This window comes from Volvox carteri (genome assembly GCF_000143455.1).
Source record: "Volvox carteri f. nagariensis unplaced genomic scaffold VOLCAscaffold_30, whole genome shotgun sequence".
Classification (NCBI taxonomy): domain Eukaryota; kingdom Viridiplantae; phylum Chlorophyta; class Chlorophyceae; order Chlamydomonadales; family Volvocaceae; genus Volvox; species Volvox carteri.
Window position 1 is genome coordinate 388,960 of NW_003307573.1, and position 19,007 is coordinate 407,966.

At 54.2% G+C, this 19,007-nt stretch overlaps 3 protein-coding genes across 3 annotated transcripts; all 3 read right to left on the bottom strand.

The window, feature by feature from the left end:
- Positions 1-407: 407 nt before the first annotated feature.
- Positions 408-3,354, bottom strand: VOLCADRAFT_105550 (uncharacterized protein; the record flags this gene model as incomplete). Its single annotated transcript, XM_002952522.1, has 5 exons — positions 408-484; positions 824-935; positions 1,283-1,594; positions 2,328-3,020; positions 3,097-3,354. 5 exons carry the CDS (start codon positions 3,352-3,354, stop codon positions 408-410), a joined length of 1,452 nt encoding a protein of 483 aa, XP_002952568.1.
- A 4,677-nt stretch (positions 3,355-8,031) lies between these two features.
- On the bottom strand, positions 8,032-13,362 carry VOLCADRAFT_62695 (uncharacterized protein; the record flags this gene model as incomplete). Its single annotated transcript, XM_002952523.1, has 10 exons — positions 8,032-8,145; positions 8,669-8,757; positions 9,217-9,355; positions 9,624-9,800; positions 10,063-10,155; positions 10,409-10,543; positions 10,871-10,987; positions 11,543-11,734; positions 11,979-12,188; positions 13,162-13,362. The coding sequence occupies 10 exons, from the start codon at positions 13,360-13,362 to the stop codon at positions 8,032-8,034; spliced, it is 1,467 nt and encodes a 488-aa protein (XP_002952569.1).
- A 1,859-nt stretch (positions 13,363-15,221) lies between these two features.
- On the bottom strand, positions 15,222-17,537 carry rps19 (component of cytosolic 80S ribosome and 40S small subunit). The gene is made up of 4 exons (XM_002952524.1): positions 17,393-17,537; positions 16,804-16,894; positions 16,470-16,589; positions 15,222-15,977 (listed from the first exon to the last, which is right to left on the bottom strand). The coding sequence occupies exons 1-4, from the start codon at positions 17,480-17,482 to the stop codon at positions 15,826-15,828; spliced, it is 453 nt and encodes a 150-aa protein (XP_002952570.1). The 5' UTR covers positions 17,483-17,537; the 3' UTR covers positions 15,222-15,825.
- Between the last annotated feature and the right edge of the window lie 1,470 nt (positions 17,538-19,007).

The following is a 19,007-nucleotide window of genomic DNA, read 5'->3' on the forward strand; positions in this document are numbered from 1 at the left end:
AGGCAGCAGGATAAGAACCTGTCAAGACACAGATGGGTAGCTCAGGTATGATCCACAGGAGGAAAGACTACAGCAAGGCTAACCCCTCGTCCTTTTTTAAAACTGGACTCTTGCTCACGCGCGATAAACACTCGCGATGTTGAGTGGTATGCGCAAGTCTAAACCCCGTGCACTTTTCCTTGGCAAGAAGGGTACAAGGCGCTGCAGATTACACCCCGGACAGCCTGGCCGTTCCAAGTCGCAGGTGTCGCGGGCTGTAACGCCAAAGACGGACGACGACCAGACTTTCCCCAGGCTACAAGGACCGACGGTAGCATGGGCTCGCTCCCCGGACACTTGCTTGGCACGTGCTCTTTCACGGCTCCTGCCACCTTCTCGGTTTGCTGTCTCACCATCTACCGCTGAGATCAGCACTTGCCCTTAGCTGGCTTAACCACGAGCGCGTCGCGACCTGGCCCCACGCCAATCCACTTGCAGTGGATGCCTGCACGGATGCAAGGATGTGTAGTTCCAGGGGATTAGGGGCCCAGGCTTCCATGCAGCATGCGAAGTTAAGATGCTATTTCGCAGAGCATCTGCTGGCCTACGGAATGTAGCTTGGATCAATATTAACCGGCGGCGGTGACGCAGCGCAAAAGGAGGCCAACACATCAGCTGTATGACAGCTGCCCTGAGCCGTGGCTGCTTCGGCCTGCTTAGCTTGCCCCTCGACACATGGCCATGCGCAACACATATGCCGTGTTATTAGGGCCGCAAAGTAACGAACTGGCCCTGGCCCCCTATTTGTTTCGCTCCCAGACATTTGTCAGCTGCAGAATCGTACCTATGAGGTCCTCAATGCGCTGCACATAGTCCTTAGCGGCTTGCGGCATGTCCTTCCAGTCGCGCACCCCTGAAATATCCGACTTCCATCCCGGGATTGACTCGTACACGACCTGATTTGGATGGAAAGACACGAGGAGTGAGGAGGCGTTCAGGGCTATAGTTAGGGCCGCACTTGTAACTTCCTACTGGTAAGAAGCGAATGGTGTTAAAAGGGGACGGCAAATGCTGTAAAACAACACTAACATCAACGTGAACACATTCACCGCTGCCTCATCGCTCACCTGAAATATGCCCAAATAAGCATATATGCGTGGGAATTTCAGCCTTTCCGCCAAGCCCCTTCCCAAATGCAGGCTTCTGATATGGTTAAAGCATAATGACCCTTATGTATAATCCATGCGCTGTGCCCCAGTCCTCCGGTTTTTGTAGAGGTCATGCACCTCGGAAGATGACACACCTCAACGTTCTCAAGCGTCTCCAGGTCTGCTGGCACCGATCTCAGCATGCGGCCATCGGGCGTCTTGTACGCCACGCCAATCTTAATTTCCTCCAGCTCCGACAGCACGTCCAACTTGGTGATGTTGAGGTGCGTCAAGCCATTAATCTTGCAGCTGTAACGCAGCGCAACGACGTCCATCCAGCCGATGCGGCGTGGCCGGCCGGTCGTAGTACCGTACTCATGGCCAATCTCACGCAAGCGCTCCGCAAGGTCTCCGAAAATCTCAGTGGGGTATGGCCCCGCACCCACACGTGTGGTATACGCCTTAACCTGCAGCGCGGAGCAGTGCAAAAGCGGGCGCGATGCTTTCATAGACCCGGGCACCACACCTGCATATACTTGCTCCAACAAGACAAGATGAAGATGCAATATGCGCCGGTGAGAAGACCTTTTCGCCCGCGTAAGTGTAGCAAGGGTAACGCTGTGGTCTGACATCCATGACTGTGTGCGCTTGGGGATAAGGTGCACACGTACGCCGAAGATAGTCAGGGCTGCAGCCATCAACGCAATACTGCAACAAAATATGAAATATATTACCGTCGGTAACATTATCAAAGTCGCTATGCCTTTGCCCGATGAATATTGACATGCGTTACCCACCGTAACCAAAACTAGGTGGTGGTAAGCACACGCGAGTAACATACGCTGGGCGACTAAGTTACCTATGGGCCATGCCGACAATGCAACAATACTTGACCAGAAAACATAAAAATTATCATTGCAAAGGCCACCAGTCATGCTCATATACCAATGTGGTCAGTGATGTGGTATGTGGCTAATGCGGTCCTGTACAGAGCACTGCACTGTGCCAAGCGGCGTGCTGGTTGCCCAACAAGTCATAGTCAAGCCATAGATGCAATGCAAGATCCACACAGCACTGGGACTTCGGTCATAGCAACTTCAGTTCATGGCAACATGGCTTCGTTCAGATTAAGACATGCCTAGACAGAAACCCAGTATGCAAGTACACAATCTACGAAGCAGCCAGTTCAAGATGACTCACCACGCCCACTACAGCGTCGTATTTGGTGGGGGGCAGGCCCAGGCCCGTCGCAATTCCACCAATGGACGGGTTGGAGGATGTGACGTATGGGTAGGTGCCGAAGTCAACATCTAGCATCGTGGCGTTGGCCCCCTCGATGAGAATACGCTTGCCAGTGTCGTACGCTGTGTGGAGGTATTCCACCGTGTCCGTTACATATGGCAACACCTTCTTCGCCAGTTCTTGATACTTTTCGATATCCTCATCGACATCATACTGGAATCCGGGCCCAAAGCGCTTCTCGCCATCCATAGAAAGCTTTCGTAGCTTGTCTGCGAAGGAGTCCAGCTTATGTAGGTCGCAGACGCGCAAGCCGTTTCGCGTGGCTTTCGAGCTATATGCCGGACCAATTCCGCGCTTGGTGGTGCCAATCTGCTTGCCAGCGCCGGCAAGCTCCGCCTCGCGCAAGCCATCAATCTCCTTATGCAAGTCAAAAAGAAGGTGCGCTCGGTCGGAAATCTTGAGACGGCCTTCTACGCTGACCCCCTTCTTCTTCAGGTTTTCAATTTCTTCAAAGAGGCCAGGCAGGTGCAAAACGACGCCGTTTCCGATGACGCAGGTAGAGTCCCGGTTGAGAATGCCCGACGGCACCAAGTGCAGAGCGTATTTGTTACCCGCGTCATCGTAGATAGTATGACCGGCGTTTGCACCACCCTGAAAAGCGAAAGGGCATGACGTCTGGGGCTTGCACTCCACTCTCCCGAGTCCTACTTAATGATTATTTCCGCACCTGAGCGCGAGCGACGATGTCATACTGCTGCGCTAGGATATCCACCAGTTTTCCTTTGCCCTCATCACCCCACTGAGTCCCAAGCACAACGCAGACTTGTGCGTCTAAGCGCTCGGCGGCGACTGCAGCCGCCACCGATCGGCTAGACCTGCTTTGTGTTCGCGCAGAGCATAGCCGGGCATAGCGAAAAGCTGCTGCTGGAGTCCGCCCGGAGCCTCGTGACGAGGTACCTGCCGCAAGCCCGTGCGAGGACAGCATTATAGCTGATGCCCACGTTTCCGGCGGCGAGCTGTAATAGTATAGAGCTAGCTCAAGGAAGTGCAGTTCATCGGAGATGCTACTACCTAAGAAAATGATTTAGTTGTTTGTTAGAGGTCCTCAATTTCTTTGGAGTGTTGTTATCGTACAGGTTACGTCCTCCCCAACGCTGAGCCTCCGAAACAACATTATACTTTTCTTACATAAAAGCTTGCGTTCAAAGGAGTTGCTTTGCGCCTGGCAGACCTTTTTCCAGAATGAATAACGAGGGGTGACTGCAAGCATCGTCCTCCGCATGCATACTTACAGAATTACAGCCAAGCATGCAACGGTGGCTGCGTTAAGTTACCCGCGCTTTCTGTCCACGACTTGAAATGACAAAACCGAGATCGAGTGCAGGACTCTCACGCAACAGCATCCTACCCTGTATCGTAAGCTGTGTTTTACAAGCAGGATGTCGCCATTTAGGGTCCATGTTTAGTCAAACCGTTCACAAATATTCATGACGGGGATCCTTGGGGTAAACTCATGGAATTTACGACGTATATGTTTAATCCGATAATACATGTTAGTGCCTCGTTAGTGTCCCAGAGGGTCCGCTAGGAACTAGTTAGTTGCATTGACGGTTGGATAAGTTATGGGCGTGGGATCTACTTCCTTCTGCCTCTGAGCCCTTGGTAAATTCCTTCCTAAAAGTTCGGAGCTTCTGAGCCGGGCAAGGCTGGCCTAACTACGGACCGTCCTAACAGGTGGACAGACCCTCAAGATTAGCCTGCTGGAGAATGCGTAGATGTCACCTACCCTTAATTACCGCCGCCTTGTAATCTATTCTCATATGATGGCAGCCTAGTCCCCGCCTTTATCAAGTTATAGTAGGTTTACTTTTACCCTGAATTCGCTGTATTGGCGGAGCCCTCCCCGTGCTGATAGGTCCGGAGTCCTTACCGTTGGTAAAAAAGCGCGCATATACTCCACGCCCAATCGCATGCGGTGTATCCACCACTCCGTGTATCCACCCCTCAACAACGCTTAGCGGTCCACTTAGCTGGGGAACTCCGAAACTGGTCGCAGCCCACATTGTCTGAACCCATCGCCTGACCCCTAACGATTGACAACTGTCCCGAGTGGTTGCCCCAAAGCTGTTGTTATTGATGCATTATAAGATTACAGAATCAGGCGGGGATTAAATGCGCAGCATTAGGAGGTCCGTCCTAAACCTTGTGTACGATGGTGCAACGTAATGTGTGTCCCTAATGCATTACATCCCCCCCGAGCGTTCGTCGGCAAAAGAGCAAAGGCCGCTACCGTCCAGAGTCAAAGCTCCGCCACTTCCATGCCAGCCAGCCCGGCACGCAGCAAGACGTATGACCCATGGGCCAGTAGGGCTCGCAGTATTGGGGCACGTCGTTTAGGGTGCCAAGGAAGAAGCGTCCAAGAAAGCTGCGCAGGATGGCAGCCACCGGGCCTAGGCCCACCTGCCCGATCCACAACAGACACAAGCAAGCTCCTAACCCTCCGATGGAAAATGGAGCAGACATCCATTACAGGGAGGGTTGCATTCCCAGTTGCTCTGCGCGGTTCCGCTATCATCACCAGGCAGCGCAACCCCAATACGGGCCCCAACCCCAGTAATCCTAGGGTTTGCCACCGACGCTCCGACCAACATGGCCTTGATACGACGCGGGGCCGAGACAGGCCATGGCCTCTTGAGCCTTCCAGAGCCGGTAGCGCTGATAAGGGCGTATATGCGGTATCCACAAGAGGGCGAAATCAAGATGCAGTGCAGTTGCCCCAGCGGCACGGGGCCACGGCGATATCAAGCGAGGAGACGCTAAAGAGGCATTCCTTTTACAGACCCGTCTCTATAACGAGTCGGCGAACTTACAATTACCGTATGGTTGCCGATGGGCAAAAAAACTGCCCAAGAGAGGTCCCAACGGCTGGAGCAACGAACCTACATCAGCAAAACGGTACGTCATCGGCACGTCATATTCCCCAAAAGATACGATGTCTTCCGCTCGTAACGCGGCCCTTGGCCGCACGAGTATCTCCCCGTAGGCCATAAAAGACACATACATATATGGTATACATTTCGCGCACGGCGGCGTTCGCTCTGGAGGATGAATGCGAGCAGGCACAAGGGACGGGGCCGCTTCCTTTAAGAGGTGCGCGCCGCTGCATTTCGAGCAAGCATCCGAACAGCAACCCCTCCCACTCCACGACCACTCGCTCTTCCATATTAGACCAATCGAGACTCCTCTCGGGCTGATGGCCTCATTGCCGCGCAAAATGCTCGGGCGAACCCAAGGACGCCACAACAAGAGCAAAAGCCCACAAATTACGCCACCTCAGCCGGACGGGCTCTATGCCCGACCCTTCACCCGGACGGGCTCCGCAAAAGCGAGAACAACAAGTACAGGAACTGAATACGATGACCGACTCCGCATGCGGCGCACCTGGTCATCCGATTACAAGCCTTCCTTTGCTCCCTCCCTAACCATGAATCGCTATTGTGGTCTTACACATAAGAGGAGCCATGAGTCCGATGCCGCACCGCAAATCTGGCCCAACGCGCGCCCGAATGCGGCGCAGGATGGCTCGCTCCAAACTTAGCGTGGGCCGCGGAGTATTCCTCAACAACTTAACTTTTGCAGACATACCTCCCCCTTCGTATTAAAACAAGACTATTTCCATGATAATTTACTTCATTATTTGCTGTGAGCATATCGACCATGCCACATCCCCCACCATCCGTGGCTCCATGCCTTCCCCGGCGGTGTTCCCCGGCTGTGCGCGCATCTGCCGCACATGCATCTCACCTAAAAAACAGGTAGCGTGGTCCGACCTCCTCCTGATGGCCTCAATGAGCAATGCTCGAGTGCAAAAGCGGTTATTGAGACAGCAGACGCGGGCAAGAAAGAAGCAGGGGTTGTCATTCCCCAACACGCGTTATGCACTGCCCAAGCTCCCAGTTTACAACCTCTACACCTACTGTAGGTACGTAAAACCAAATAATTGACACATCGCTTCCCAATGTTTGTTAGTGGTGGTGAGCATGAGTTAAAACGTGCTAAGAACAATTCGTTTAAAGGGACCATCGCTTGTGTGCGCGAACCTGGTTACGGCTGCGTAATGGTGCAATGGTGGTTAGGATGTTCTGATGTTTATCATAGGGCACGGCGCACTTTTCCTTGCCGTATGGCAATTAATACATGGAGGTGAAAGAGCGAATCTACGGCGGCGTTAGTTCAGCGTGCTGAGAAGTCGTCTGGGGTGACTGGATGAGGGTGCCCCGAAATAACGGGGAAGGCAGGGTTTCGCAGGGTAGCGGCCACGGGTAAAGATATGACTCCCCTGTCCCACACATCATACTAGTAAAGTAATTCTCGGCCCGAGGGGCTGTCTGTGTAACCCCCCCCTTCTACGACCGTCCATGCGACGGCCTCCTTGTCTCGTTAATTCCGATATGGGTCTAAGGATGCAGCGCCACTGCACAGCAGCCGTTTGGTTGTTTCGTTCAAGCAGGACTTCCCTTGTTCAGCCCGCAGCGAAGCCTGAGGGCGGCCGCAGGACTTTGTCTCCCCCTACCCCGCCCCCACGGCAGCCTGCCCGAGCATGATCGCATGGGGGTTGAGCACATCCTCTCCTCTCATCAGCGCCCTTCCGCCACTCTCATCTCCTACAGTCGACTTTAACCTTGTCAAGTCCCTCACGCACAGAGACAATGTACAGTACACACCAGGCCGTCAGTTGGACCATCCGGATGACGTTGCCGCCCCCAACAGACCACGTCGGCAAAACGCCGCACTAGAGAACAAGAGCTCTGCCCTTTCACCTTCCCCGGCAAAGGGCCTTATGGCGTATTGCGCTGCACGCCTTAGGACTGGCGAAGCAGGTCGCCCTGCCCGGCCACTTGGGCCTCCTGGATCGCCCCCAAAGCCTTATCAAAAAGAGCACAAGCCCTGGGCAGAGCAGACAGGATCTTCACATTATCCGAAAATCACAAATTACTGTCATCGGTAACCTAGCTGCACAGGAATACACAACAAACAATAACCCCCAGCGTATATCCCCCACGACCGTCGACTTCGAGGCCCACAGCCGCGCAAAATGACGTGCTATACGACCTGCCGCCCAAGCCCACTCGCCACTCACTTTTCCCTTCACAAGCCGCTTCCTCAGTACCCACCAGAGCACGCCGCGCGACACCACAGCAGCAGTAGCATGAGCAGCGTGCTGCCGCTGCAACATCGGGAGGCCTTTCGTCCCTCACGCGTCCTCCCCGGCCCTGCCTCGCTGTGCGCCCGCTGCTGCTGTTGCTGCCGTGCCCGCTGGCTGCGCCTGCGCCACCCCCGCAGCAGTTGACTGCGTCATATCAAAGGACGAATCCTCTCGCACGGGCTCCATCTGAACAGTGGTCACCACGTTGCGGAGAACTACCTTCGTCTTAAGAGCCTGGGGGTTTCATAAGGGGGAGGGGAGGGAGGAGGGACGAAGGAAGGTTAGGAGTGGTTATGAAGACGAAAACTACAGTGGTGGGAGCGGGAGGGTGGGGCGCCCGGCATGATGTGAGCATGGTTTGCATGGTGAGTCCAGGTTAATTTCATCCGAACCCCAAGCCCCCGTCCCTGATCCGGCAAAAGGTTGAGCGCAAGGAGTTAGCAAGTCCCTCATGCCTTATCCCTCAAGTATCCGCACCTCGTGTGCACATTTGAGGACATCCAGGTCGGAGGCTCGCATCATGAGGCAAAACTCCTCATAGTCGATCCTGCCATCGCCATTCTTGTCCACCTACACGGGGCCGAGGCGGAGCACAAAACTCACCGTGCTCACCTACCTGCTTGCAGGTTCTGCGTACATTCGCCCCTCTCTCAACTCCTTCTCAATCATACACTTAATTGACATTGACGTGCGTAAAATTGGCGTATGGGATGCTTAGCGGTCCCCTTCCGGGCAGAACTTGGCCCCGGTATATGAGCACCTCGAGTGTGGTCAGTCTTTCCAGTTTCCTTTTGTGGGCTGGGCTGGTTAATCCGTGGATAATGACAGCTGGCAGGGGTAGGCCCCCTTGCCTAAGGAGGGACCAGGGCTTTCAGCAGCATTGCGCAGGGGCGTGTCTCTGGTCGGCACTGAGTTTACTGCGGTCCGGCTTCGGCCCATACAGTCTCGGGGTGCGGTAATAAATTGAATGATTCGTTCAGACCCGACATGACAAGATTCATTAATGTCGTGTTCGCGCATTGGTAAGGTCTGTGGGCTTGCTTATCTTCTCCTCCTAACTCCCTCCGCCATTTTTCAGCAGCTTTTTAAATACCTGGCGTAGCAGTGCATCCACATCCACCTCCTGGTCAATGTCCCTCATGGCGGTCACAAGCTCATCCCGAGTAATGAAGCCCGATTTGTCTGTGGATTGTTAGGTTTGGGTCAGCATGTTAGTGAGCAGGGCGCCGTGAAGGCTGCAAGAGTGGAACAGCAAAGTGAGGTCACACATTGCGCGCGCTACTGGCAGAGGGCAGGACAACAGGTAGTTCATAATGGCAGGATAACGTCGAAAAATCTCATCAGGCGAGGCCCCAGCTGCGGCTGTGGGCTGCGTTACGTGCGTGCTTGGGTAAAGGAAGGCGTGCGTGGGTTAGCGAAAAGGGTATTTGAGTGTCGTGGAGCCCGGGCGGAGGGACAGAGGTGGTGGTGTAAAAGCTCAGGGAGTCCTAGCTTCCGCCCCTGGTCCCACGTGTTTTCCCAGTGTTCTCTCGCTGAGAGCGCCCGCTCTTTTCCCTTCTCCCCTCCCAGACAGACAGACAGACAGACAGACAGACACCCGCAGCCACAGCCATCCACTATCTACCGCCTCACGCAACCCACCCTTATCAAAGTACTCAAACGCTGCCATCATGTTTTCTTCGCGGCTGAGCTTGTTCAGGTGCATAGTGGCCGCCAGAAACTCCTCGTAATCGATCTTGCTGTTGCCGTCCAGGTCAATGTCGTTGAGGATGCGTTGAACCTGCGGGGCGATGAAAATGCGGGCTCCTTTGGGCATGGCTTAAGTGGAGATATAAACCCGCGGCGGAAAAGATGGGCGAGGTTGCCATTGGCACGGGCGGGGAAGGGCCACTGCACTCTCTTGCACCTAGAGACCTAGAGGCTGCGCGGGCAGAGGCGCACGGCGACAGCTCTACAAACACGAGGCGGCAGCCATGCCGTCTCCATCTGGGTCTTCAGCAGCAGCTGCTGGCGCCACGACGATACGCTTGGCGGCTGGGTATGCGCACCTCGCTGAGCGCAATTTCCGCGCCCTTGCGCCGCAAACCCTCCCGTAGCTCGTCCACTGTGATGGTTCCGGAGCCGTCCTCGTCCATGTCGTGGAACATCTCCCTCATGCCCGCCAGCTCCATATGGGGAAGGGAACGGGCAATCACCTTGAGGGCTTCGCGCTTAAGCAGGTTCATCTGGGGCCAGGGACGTTAGGGGGGGGTAAATATTAGGGAGCAGCAAAAACTTGCGAGATTAAGGGGTTTGAGAAGTCAAGGCAGTAAGATAGAAGGGATGGCGGGACGGCTAGGGAAGGAAGGTGGTCCAAGGGCAGGCGGGGAGATATAAGAACAACTTCGAAGACAGCGAAGAAGGTTCTGAGCATGTTTGCAAGTTGTCGGGTTGTCACGAATGGACACAAAATGCACCCGCCACCTAATTCCCGGCGGCCATTCCCACCTTGGTAAACTGGCGCATGCGGATGAGGATCTCCGGCACAAATGCCTCGTCGGGTGCGGCGCCGTTCTCGCGCATCCAATGATGGTTAAGTACCTGTACAGCGGTGCGATAGGACGACAGTAGATCAGTTGCGACCGCGCACGATCAAGCGCTATACGCATCGGCATAGTCTTTCCTTACGCTTGGCTTGTTTCTCGGCACCTCGGACCCAACCGATTGGTTTTAGCCAACAAGGTACAGAAAAGCATAAAACACGGATGCACGCTAGGTTTAGGTGGATGCGATACACACAGCTGACATGGCTGATACGTCCCCCGGCCGTGTCCCCTCCTCCAGTCCATCCCACCTGTTCCGCTGTGAGCCTCTTGCGCGGGTCCCTTGCCAACATGCGGCGCACACAGTCCTTGGCATCCGGTGATACGCGGGGCCAGGGCTCCGATTTAAGGTCCAGCGGGGCGGAGAGGATGTTCTTGAAAATAGCCTGCAGAGCCACGGTGGGATGGAAAGAGGGTTGGAGATGAAAAAGGGAAAGAAGGGTGAGGAGGAGGGGAGAGGTAGGGGGGGCCCTGGCCGCAGCAATCTCCAACATGAGCCAGCCCCGGATCCGGAAATCGTGTTCCCTCGGGGTGCTGAAGTAACAGTCCTCACTTTCCCTTAATTGCTTCTCCTGACTTTGCTCCTTCAAACAAGTACCACGACACACAAAAACACATGCCGGCACAGACATGCAAGGGCTTTGCTCCATGGGCACTCTTCCAGCCAGTCTCCAGGCCCAACCCAATCACCACGTCCCCTCCCGGGCCCCCACCTGCGTCGAGTCGCCATGGAAGGGCGGCCAGCCGCACAGCAAGATGTAGAGGATCACGCCGCATGACCAAATGTCAGCCTCCTTGCCGTATGCGCGTTTGAGTACTTCCGGAGCGACCTGCGTCCAGGGGGGGGACGGATTGCAGCGGGACATTTCGATACCCGAGCGGAAGCTCTGTTCCTCGCGTTTTCTCAAGACATGGACACGGAGGGTGTAACGTAGATCCCGAGTCTCGCTCATTCCCCCAGGAAACCAACACCGCACCACATCGCCACTTTTATTTCCCTAGTTCCAGCCTGGTTTTCAAAGATTTCTAGCGTTGTTGCCCCCGTTTCCAAGACTTCCCCAACCCAACCTTCTTCTTCTTCCTCCATCACGACAATTTCGATGTCTCTCTCAAATACTTTCCATTCCTAAATTGCATGCATTTCCCTTTAATTTGGACGCTTTATCACCGCTTGTGGCGGTGCGGCTATCACCGCCCACCTACGGCTAATTGTCCATTACTTTGGGTCGTGTTGCTACACGGTTTTTTCGCATTCGCGTTCAGGTCACATAAGAGGACGTATAGACTTCCTCCTTCCATAATCCCTTCCAATACTCCGCTCCCCCGCGATTCCTCCGCCGCCACCGTGGGGCCCCCTCCCACGGCACGTTCGCTACCAAACGTACGTAAAAAGGGCTCCCCACAATCTCGTCCAGGCTGCTTCCCTCCTTGAAGAAGCGGCTGAGGCCAAAGTCGGTGGCCTTGATGACGCCCCCCGGGCCCCGCTCCGTAAGCAAGAAGTTTTCGGGCTTGAGGTCGCGGTGCACAACATTCATGGTGTGGCAGTGGTGGACCACCGACACGATGGTGCGCATCACCTGTGGGAGGACAAACAAGGGGGACCAGTTCGGTGCCGTGCAATTGGTAGGAGCTGAAGACGATTTTAGACTTGGCGCTGTCGCACCAGTCCTGCAACCCGCGACGCTTCAAAAACGTCCATGCCCTGAGCCCACGCCCCTCTAACGAAGGTTCTCTCTGTTCCAAGTCCCCACCCAGCTCAACACCAGCTAGCCACTGCCCCTCTTCCGCCCTTCGCTGCCCGTGTAGGTCCCTCTTCCACACCTCCGCTGCCCGCCGCTCGGAAAAGTGTCCGGCCTCCGCAATGCGGTCAAACAGCTCGCCCCCCGAGCAGAGCTCCATTACGATGTGGATAAAGTTTTTGTCCTCAAAGGTGCCGCGGATAGACACGATGTTCTTGTGGCCCGCCAGGTGGTTCATGATCTGGATCTCGCGCCGTACATCTTCCACGTCCTCTGATGTCACCAGTTTGCGCTGTGTGGTGAGTATGCAGCGGCGCGATCGGGTAAGTTGGAGGTCGTGCGAGCATTCTTTCGTTCAATTCTCCTTGCCTCTTTCCACACGGCCTGCCTTCCGGACGACTTTCTTATGCAACTTCACAGCACCTTTTCATTTCTCCTCTTTTCCGCCAAGCGCTTTTCACACCTGCCTTTCCTGACTGCTTAATCTCAACTGTTTCCGCGCGGCCACGCGCCATCCCAGCAGTGCCCTTTCCCTTTTGCCCCGCTACATTGCACTTGTTTTGATCTGGTCTTTGCCTTTTCACAAACCTACCTCCTCCCTTTGTTTCTTGCCTGTAAAGTCACGAGATAAAGTTCTTCGGTGGCGCCGCTGCAGATGGCGACTTTATTACCGCAATCACTAGGAGCAGGGGGAGGACCACAGAACTTTGACATTTGACCCTTTGGAGCTTCCGTACTTGCGCCTTCCCTATGCCCCAAGCGGCATGCACATCGGTACCCATCCCTACGCACGGGAACTCAGGCATCCTGTCCTTTGTGATGCATGCCACCTTTTTCCAAAACCTGCACCGACAAATCGCCTTTCGCCAGTGCAGCCGTCCACAATGTGGGTTTTAAAGCCACGATATCGGGGCAATCCCTTTCTCCTTCTCGACAGGAATCGGAGTGCTTCCGGGGCGGCCGGAGCGGAAGACCACAAAAGCGAAGGACCACAGGAAACAATGAGGACCCAGTAGCGCTAAAACGAGCCAGGGTGTGGACGACAGGGAAGACCGCACCATGGATTGTTCCCCAGGCTGCCGGGCTTGTGGTTCCTCAACATCACGGCACGGCACGACACACGCGTTTACAGCCGCCCAGCCGTTATGGGTTTTGGGAAATAGTAGGGGGAACTATAATGTAGTGACGTTGTGTGTGCGCGAGTAGGAATAACATGCACCGCTACCTGTGCCTGACCGTGACGGCGTCAGCACCATCCTGCTTACCTTAGATATAGATTTGCAGGCAAATTTTTCATTAGTCTTCTTGTCATATACCAGGTGGACAATGCCAAAGTTGCCTTTCCCAAGCTGCTTATCGAAGGTGTAGTAGTCCCGCACGTCGCCCTGCTGCTGTACCACCGCCTGTACCTTCAGGACCTTATACCCCTGGGGTACCTGGTTTTCGGTGCTGGCGCAGGACCCCATCCCCTTGTGCTTGAAGACCGTCCCGTGCCCCGGAGCGGGGCCTCGAGGGCAGCTATCGAGGATAGAAGGTAGGTTTTTCTCCGATGCACCTAAGCCGTAAAGACAGAAATTGGAAAGACAATGTACATCGGAATTTAGATGAATGCAGTCTGCTGTAGACGCATAACTTGGAAGGAGAGCATGTGTACCTGTACCTGAAGCGAGCATACAATCAACTCCAGACAAAACAAGGAGCTAAAACTGCTGCGTGATTTGCACACTATTTAGCGTGGATTATGTTTGCTCAACTACTTCCAATAACGATGTCTCATCGCAAGTACTCACCGTTTTCAAGACGATAGCCTGCCCATGTCTACCGGAGAAGACAGTTAAGCAGAGATATAATAGGAGAGGATTCTGCACCAGGACTAAAGCCCGTCTTTGCAGCTTGCGACGTGGCTCCCTCCAAAGGACGTCTGTCACTCTCCTAAAGATATAGAGGTTCAGCTCAGTATAGAAAACAGGCGAGTGCCTAAATATGGGGGTACAAGTTAACCAACGCAAAAGACATGCCTTAGGGTGTCGGCGTGTACACTCTTGAAACGCTTATATCTTTGACCTTAAAAACATGGGATGAGGGACGAATATGTGCCAGAAAATTGGTGTTGGTACACCAAGGATTCTAGCAAGTCCCCATAGTGCCGTATTTGGTACTGCTAATTATCTTTAAAGCCAATCATACGCAGTGCCACCAATCAAACGTTTAACCTAGCGGTAAGGCAGTTGATTATATATATCCAAAAATGGGAAAGGAGAGTGGCACTTCGTCCCTATAACCGGATTTGTGGCTTTGCCGTTCACGCAACTATCACATCTGCTACGGCTGCAATACGCATACTTACCAACTTAGTACTGCGGCTGCGCCCGGCACGGATCTTCATTACGTTATCCTGCATCCTCACCACTATGCGGCGTCAACTCCGTTCGATTAACCTGCGGGGTCAGGGGATGCTCCATCAGCAAGCCTAAGTGCGTTATTATAATGCTAAATTATTATCCTGAAAGGCTTATTATGGGTCACAGCTGGGAATTGCACACTACGTTTTGTATGCACATGTGCAGCCAGCCATCCTTGATGGGGAACGGTCTGGTGGATGCCACTCTGGCCGACTCCGCAGCAGCATGTGCTGTCACAATTTGAAGCAAGATCGAGGAAAACTGGCGTTACAGAAACCCACGGGCCTAATCTTAGTGTTTGGACCTGAACAGTTTTGCGTCCCAGAACATGTACATCTGCAAACCATACCTACAGCGCCCGTAAAGCCGACTGCGACTGAACCGACAGCATCGTGGCAGAAGGTGTTGCACTGGCGCAGCCGCGCTGTAAGCGTCTCGGTTCGTGTGCGGGATCAAAATCAGAAGCGAACATCTTGAATGTACTCTCGCAGGAAACGTGGAGGTTGGCGGTTGACTTCCCTGGAAAGCGGGATTAAAAAAGGATGGTGTGCGACCCTAATGGACGGATAGCGCGTTTACCGAAACTGCTTGCAGGCTTCGGCTGAAGGGTACAAAAGACAAGATAAGCTGAGCCTGCCGCATTCTTCGCAGGCACCCCTTTTTGTTACTCCATTTAAAATGGTGCATAGCGACCCTGCTATATAAAATTCCTTAAGACACCCCGGTGGTCATTGAGCCTATTTCCTATCGCTTCTTTGCTCCTGATGGAACGAGGCGACAATCCCTCCTCGCGCCCTGTAGCTGAGGCAATGATAGCGGCTAAAACTGCTGTAGAAATCGTCCTCGTAGGTAAACGCACTAGATAGAGGTCCCCCGCCGAGGACTTTAGGGTTTTCGACACCCAAAGGTTGGACAGAGGTGGTTGATATTCAATTAATGCGGACAGACGAATGAAAACTTTCCCTCTTGTTACAGCCAGAGGCATCGCGAACAGGCGCAGTAGGCTTCCCTCGCATTTGGACCACTCCTGCCGCCGAAAGAAGACGATCACCACCCCGGGCCAAAAGAGCAAGCACGAAAACGGGATTTCGGACGAGAACACGGTGACACCAATGATGCAAGATCACCAAGCGGCCGCCTCCCCTTAATGCTGTCCGTCTACCCAACCCCTCCCGAGACAGGGCTTCTTCGGCATCCCTTGGTGCCGACGCTCGCCATGGAACCCAGGGCGACATGCAGATCCCACAACGGTAGCTGCTGCCAGGCGCGAGTTGCTGCAGTAGGGCCGCTTCCGAGCTCGTGCGCCGCCCTCGCATCCGAACACACCCCTTGCCGTCGCACGAAAGATCCTTTTGCGACGATGAAGAATGCGAGCAATACGACGCTCGACTGCCACCCGTAGCCGGCGGGGGCTCTCATTCGCACCCGCCTGGCAGGTTCTGCTTCTGCTGACTGTGCTGCTGGCCCGAGTGCACTTCCGAAACGGCTAGGTAGGCACACAAGGAGGCGCGCCACGAGCAAACGCGCTTAGTAGAACGACTGCAGGTTGACGGCGATGCGGCCGGCAATCTGGTCCATGTCGCGCTGACCGTTGGAGGTGAGGCGGCGGCCCTTCTCCGGCGCCTTCTCCACCAGACCGCACTCCTCCAGCTGCTTCAGGATGTGGCGCACGACGCCGCCTGACAGATGGTACAAGCGAGGGCATTGGGAGAGGCACTTCAGGCGGAGATGTACGAACAAGCGTACACATAAAACATGATCGCTTTTATGCCGACAGCAATATGGGTACGACTAACCATCCACTGATCCCCCATAGACAATCTACTCTTCGAAAAGAATGCCGCCGCCTTGTTGCCTAGTCCAGCCCTTCCAACCCTACTGATGCATTCACAGGCAGTGCACTTCCATTCCGCTGGTATGCCGTTCTGTAAACACCACAAAGCTGCCGCGTTGCAGGATGCTATTACTGTTCAGACCTTGAGGCAGCAAGCTACAATGTTTCCCCTGAGGCACAAACCTAGGCATCATTGGGTTGGTATCGTCCCTAAAGTCTGCAGAGCTTTAACGGGGGCTGCCCGGAGGATGGCATACCCTGCAACGCACATGCCCTGCAGTATCCACACCTGATACTACAAGATACGTTCCTGTCCGCCCAATCGATTTAAGCTTACCCGACGCCTTCGACTGGAACTCGGGCTTGGAGCCGCGGCGCTTGTTACGGCCACCGTACTGAATGCGGAACAGGCCAACACCCATGCCCTGGCGGATGTATAGCTTGCGGGCCACGGACGCTGTGGATAAACACAGGTTTTCAGAAACAGGGGGTCGGGGTAGTAATCAAGTTGAGTTGACATCTGTTCTTCGTCTTGCATAGCCTTAGGCTGTGATAGCATCCTCAGCTGTAGACGCGTACAAAGCAATCATGTTCAAGTGGACGACACAGGTGTGCCTAGGCTGCAAGTGGGGGGTAGGGGAGCATTGATAACTCCCGAAGCATAAACCTACCGGCGCGCACGTAGTACCAGTCGGGGTCATATGGGGCCAGCTCCTTGAAGCAACCCGTCTTCACAACGTCCACCCAGCTGGGAAGCTGAATCTGTGAGCACAAAAAAATTGGTTGGGGGAGACCTAGTGGTGGCCGATTCTCAGGCGTGCCAGTGACCACGCTCAACCCCATTCCTCAAATGACCTAATGAAAACATGCAGGAAGCTTGTGGTATTCATGATCATACGCCCAAGGGTAAGTGAAAACGCCGCCGTTGCCATGGTCCACCGCGCAGCGCCAAAGCTTATTGCACTGCTGGTTACAAAGTTATAAACATCCCTTTTAAGCCATTTATAAGCTTTGCAGCAGCTCCAAAAATTTGCTGCTGCAGCTGCAACTGGACTTGGCGCCGGCGCTACGCAAAAGGGCTCCACAATTCGCTCCAATGCTGAAGGAATTTGAATAGTGAAGCTCTCCAACCGACGCTGGCAGATGGCGTCTAATTTTCCCCCTTTACGTGTGGAAAGCCGCCGTGCTAGTAGGTTGCTCCGCTAAGCTCACAGGGCGCCTGATTTCCTATCCTTCCATGCCTATCAACTTAAATCTCACCTTATCATTGGCCTTCAAATGCGCGGCGTAGTGCTTAATGAAATCCTCCGCCGGCACATCCTTTACGCTCTTGGGCTTGTAGGAAGCCATGTTTGCGACTCGGAAAGCAGTGTCGCAGACGCAACTGGCTTATCCCGTCGCTGAAAGAGAGAGGAAAGGGATGGCCTGGGCTCTCTAGCTCACTCCCAGGGTGCTCCAGGGCGCTCCAGAACCGTACGGTCATAACAGGTTCTCCAAGCCGGCTATAGTCTGATTGTCGTCCCTGTTATCAGATGCAGTGGTTTCAGGTTACTGGCATATTGTTATCACCTTGTACATTCTCTGCTTGTGTACGACTGTGTTTGCACTTATGTTTGCTTACATAGTTGCTGTGTCGAAAGCAACTCTTATCAACGGGCATCATGACAACGAGGAGTAACCCCCAACACTGCGGTATGATACATAGTCTAGATCTTGGCTGCTGTTGGCAAGCATGGACAGTTGACTGAGACCCTTGCGCGATTCATAGGACTGTGCACAGTATTTCAATAATTTCTTTTATTGACCTTGGCAGACCTTCTGGTTTGGGCTACGTTCTTGCCATTCACGTACGTACTGTTTCAGATGTGCTGTATTAACTGAGGGATTCATCCAGCTGGGTCCAACACCCATTCGTCGTGCCCCGGTCTCACGCATCCCTTCCGTCAACAACTCACCACTGCTGCCCAAGTGAAGAAGGAGGCAGGCCTCCGCCCCCTCCTCAGCCCACAAAGTATACAGGCTGGTGACAGCCAGTTGAAGGGCATGTGTATTGCATTTCGTGCAACCACACTCGGAGGCATACCCGAAGGGCTCAGAGGGATTCAATAAGGGTCAATTTTTCACATTCCTGGGTATCCCTTGGTCATCGACTAACCGCATCTTTCCAGTGGAAAACATCCCGCTGTCTGCATTCCCGTCACCGACCTCCACTGCATACCAACCATATTGCATCCCGCCTAAGGGCTTCACATCAAGTGGAAAGGTTCCATGACATGAGCTTTAGGCGGGGTGTCCATTCAATATGAGGTGGCCCAGCTGGACTCCCATGGCCTGGCCTGGGATATACACAACAAAGAGAGAATTTCGGTTCCCCGAACGAAACACCAACGCGGTTTTCATTGAGGGGAGGACCTGGCTACTATGCAGGTGTGTCCAATGAGGAATGCCACATGTGTTGGCATTTGGACCGACATTTGGATCGCTGGGTGAAGCTGCGGGTCCTCTCCTGCAGCGCCTCCTGCGAGAGGTTCATGGCTTTGTAACGGCATGCATGAAGGTTATAGGCAACCCGGCGTGTGGTGGCTATCGTATTGAGCTGACGCATTGGATCGAGCGTCTTCATCAGTTGCACACCAAGTTGATGCGCAGTGCTTGCTTACTAATTGCTACACAGCAAGCCACGCCCATCGATAAAGCAGGTACCCAGAGATGGCGTACACAGCCAAAGCCGTCAGGAGGAACTACCGCGGGCCGCGATTATGGACCACTGAAAACTCACAAAGCACGCCTGCCCACGTGGCAACCTCGGCGCGCTTCTTACACCATATGGGATGATCAAGGACGCCCAGGGTCTGACGTCTCTCTGCTCCCACCC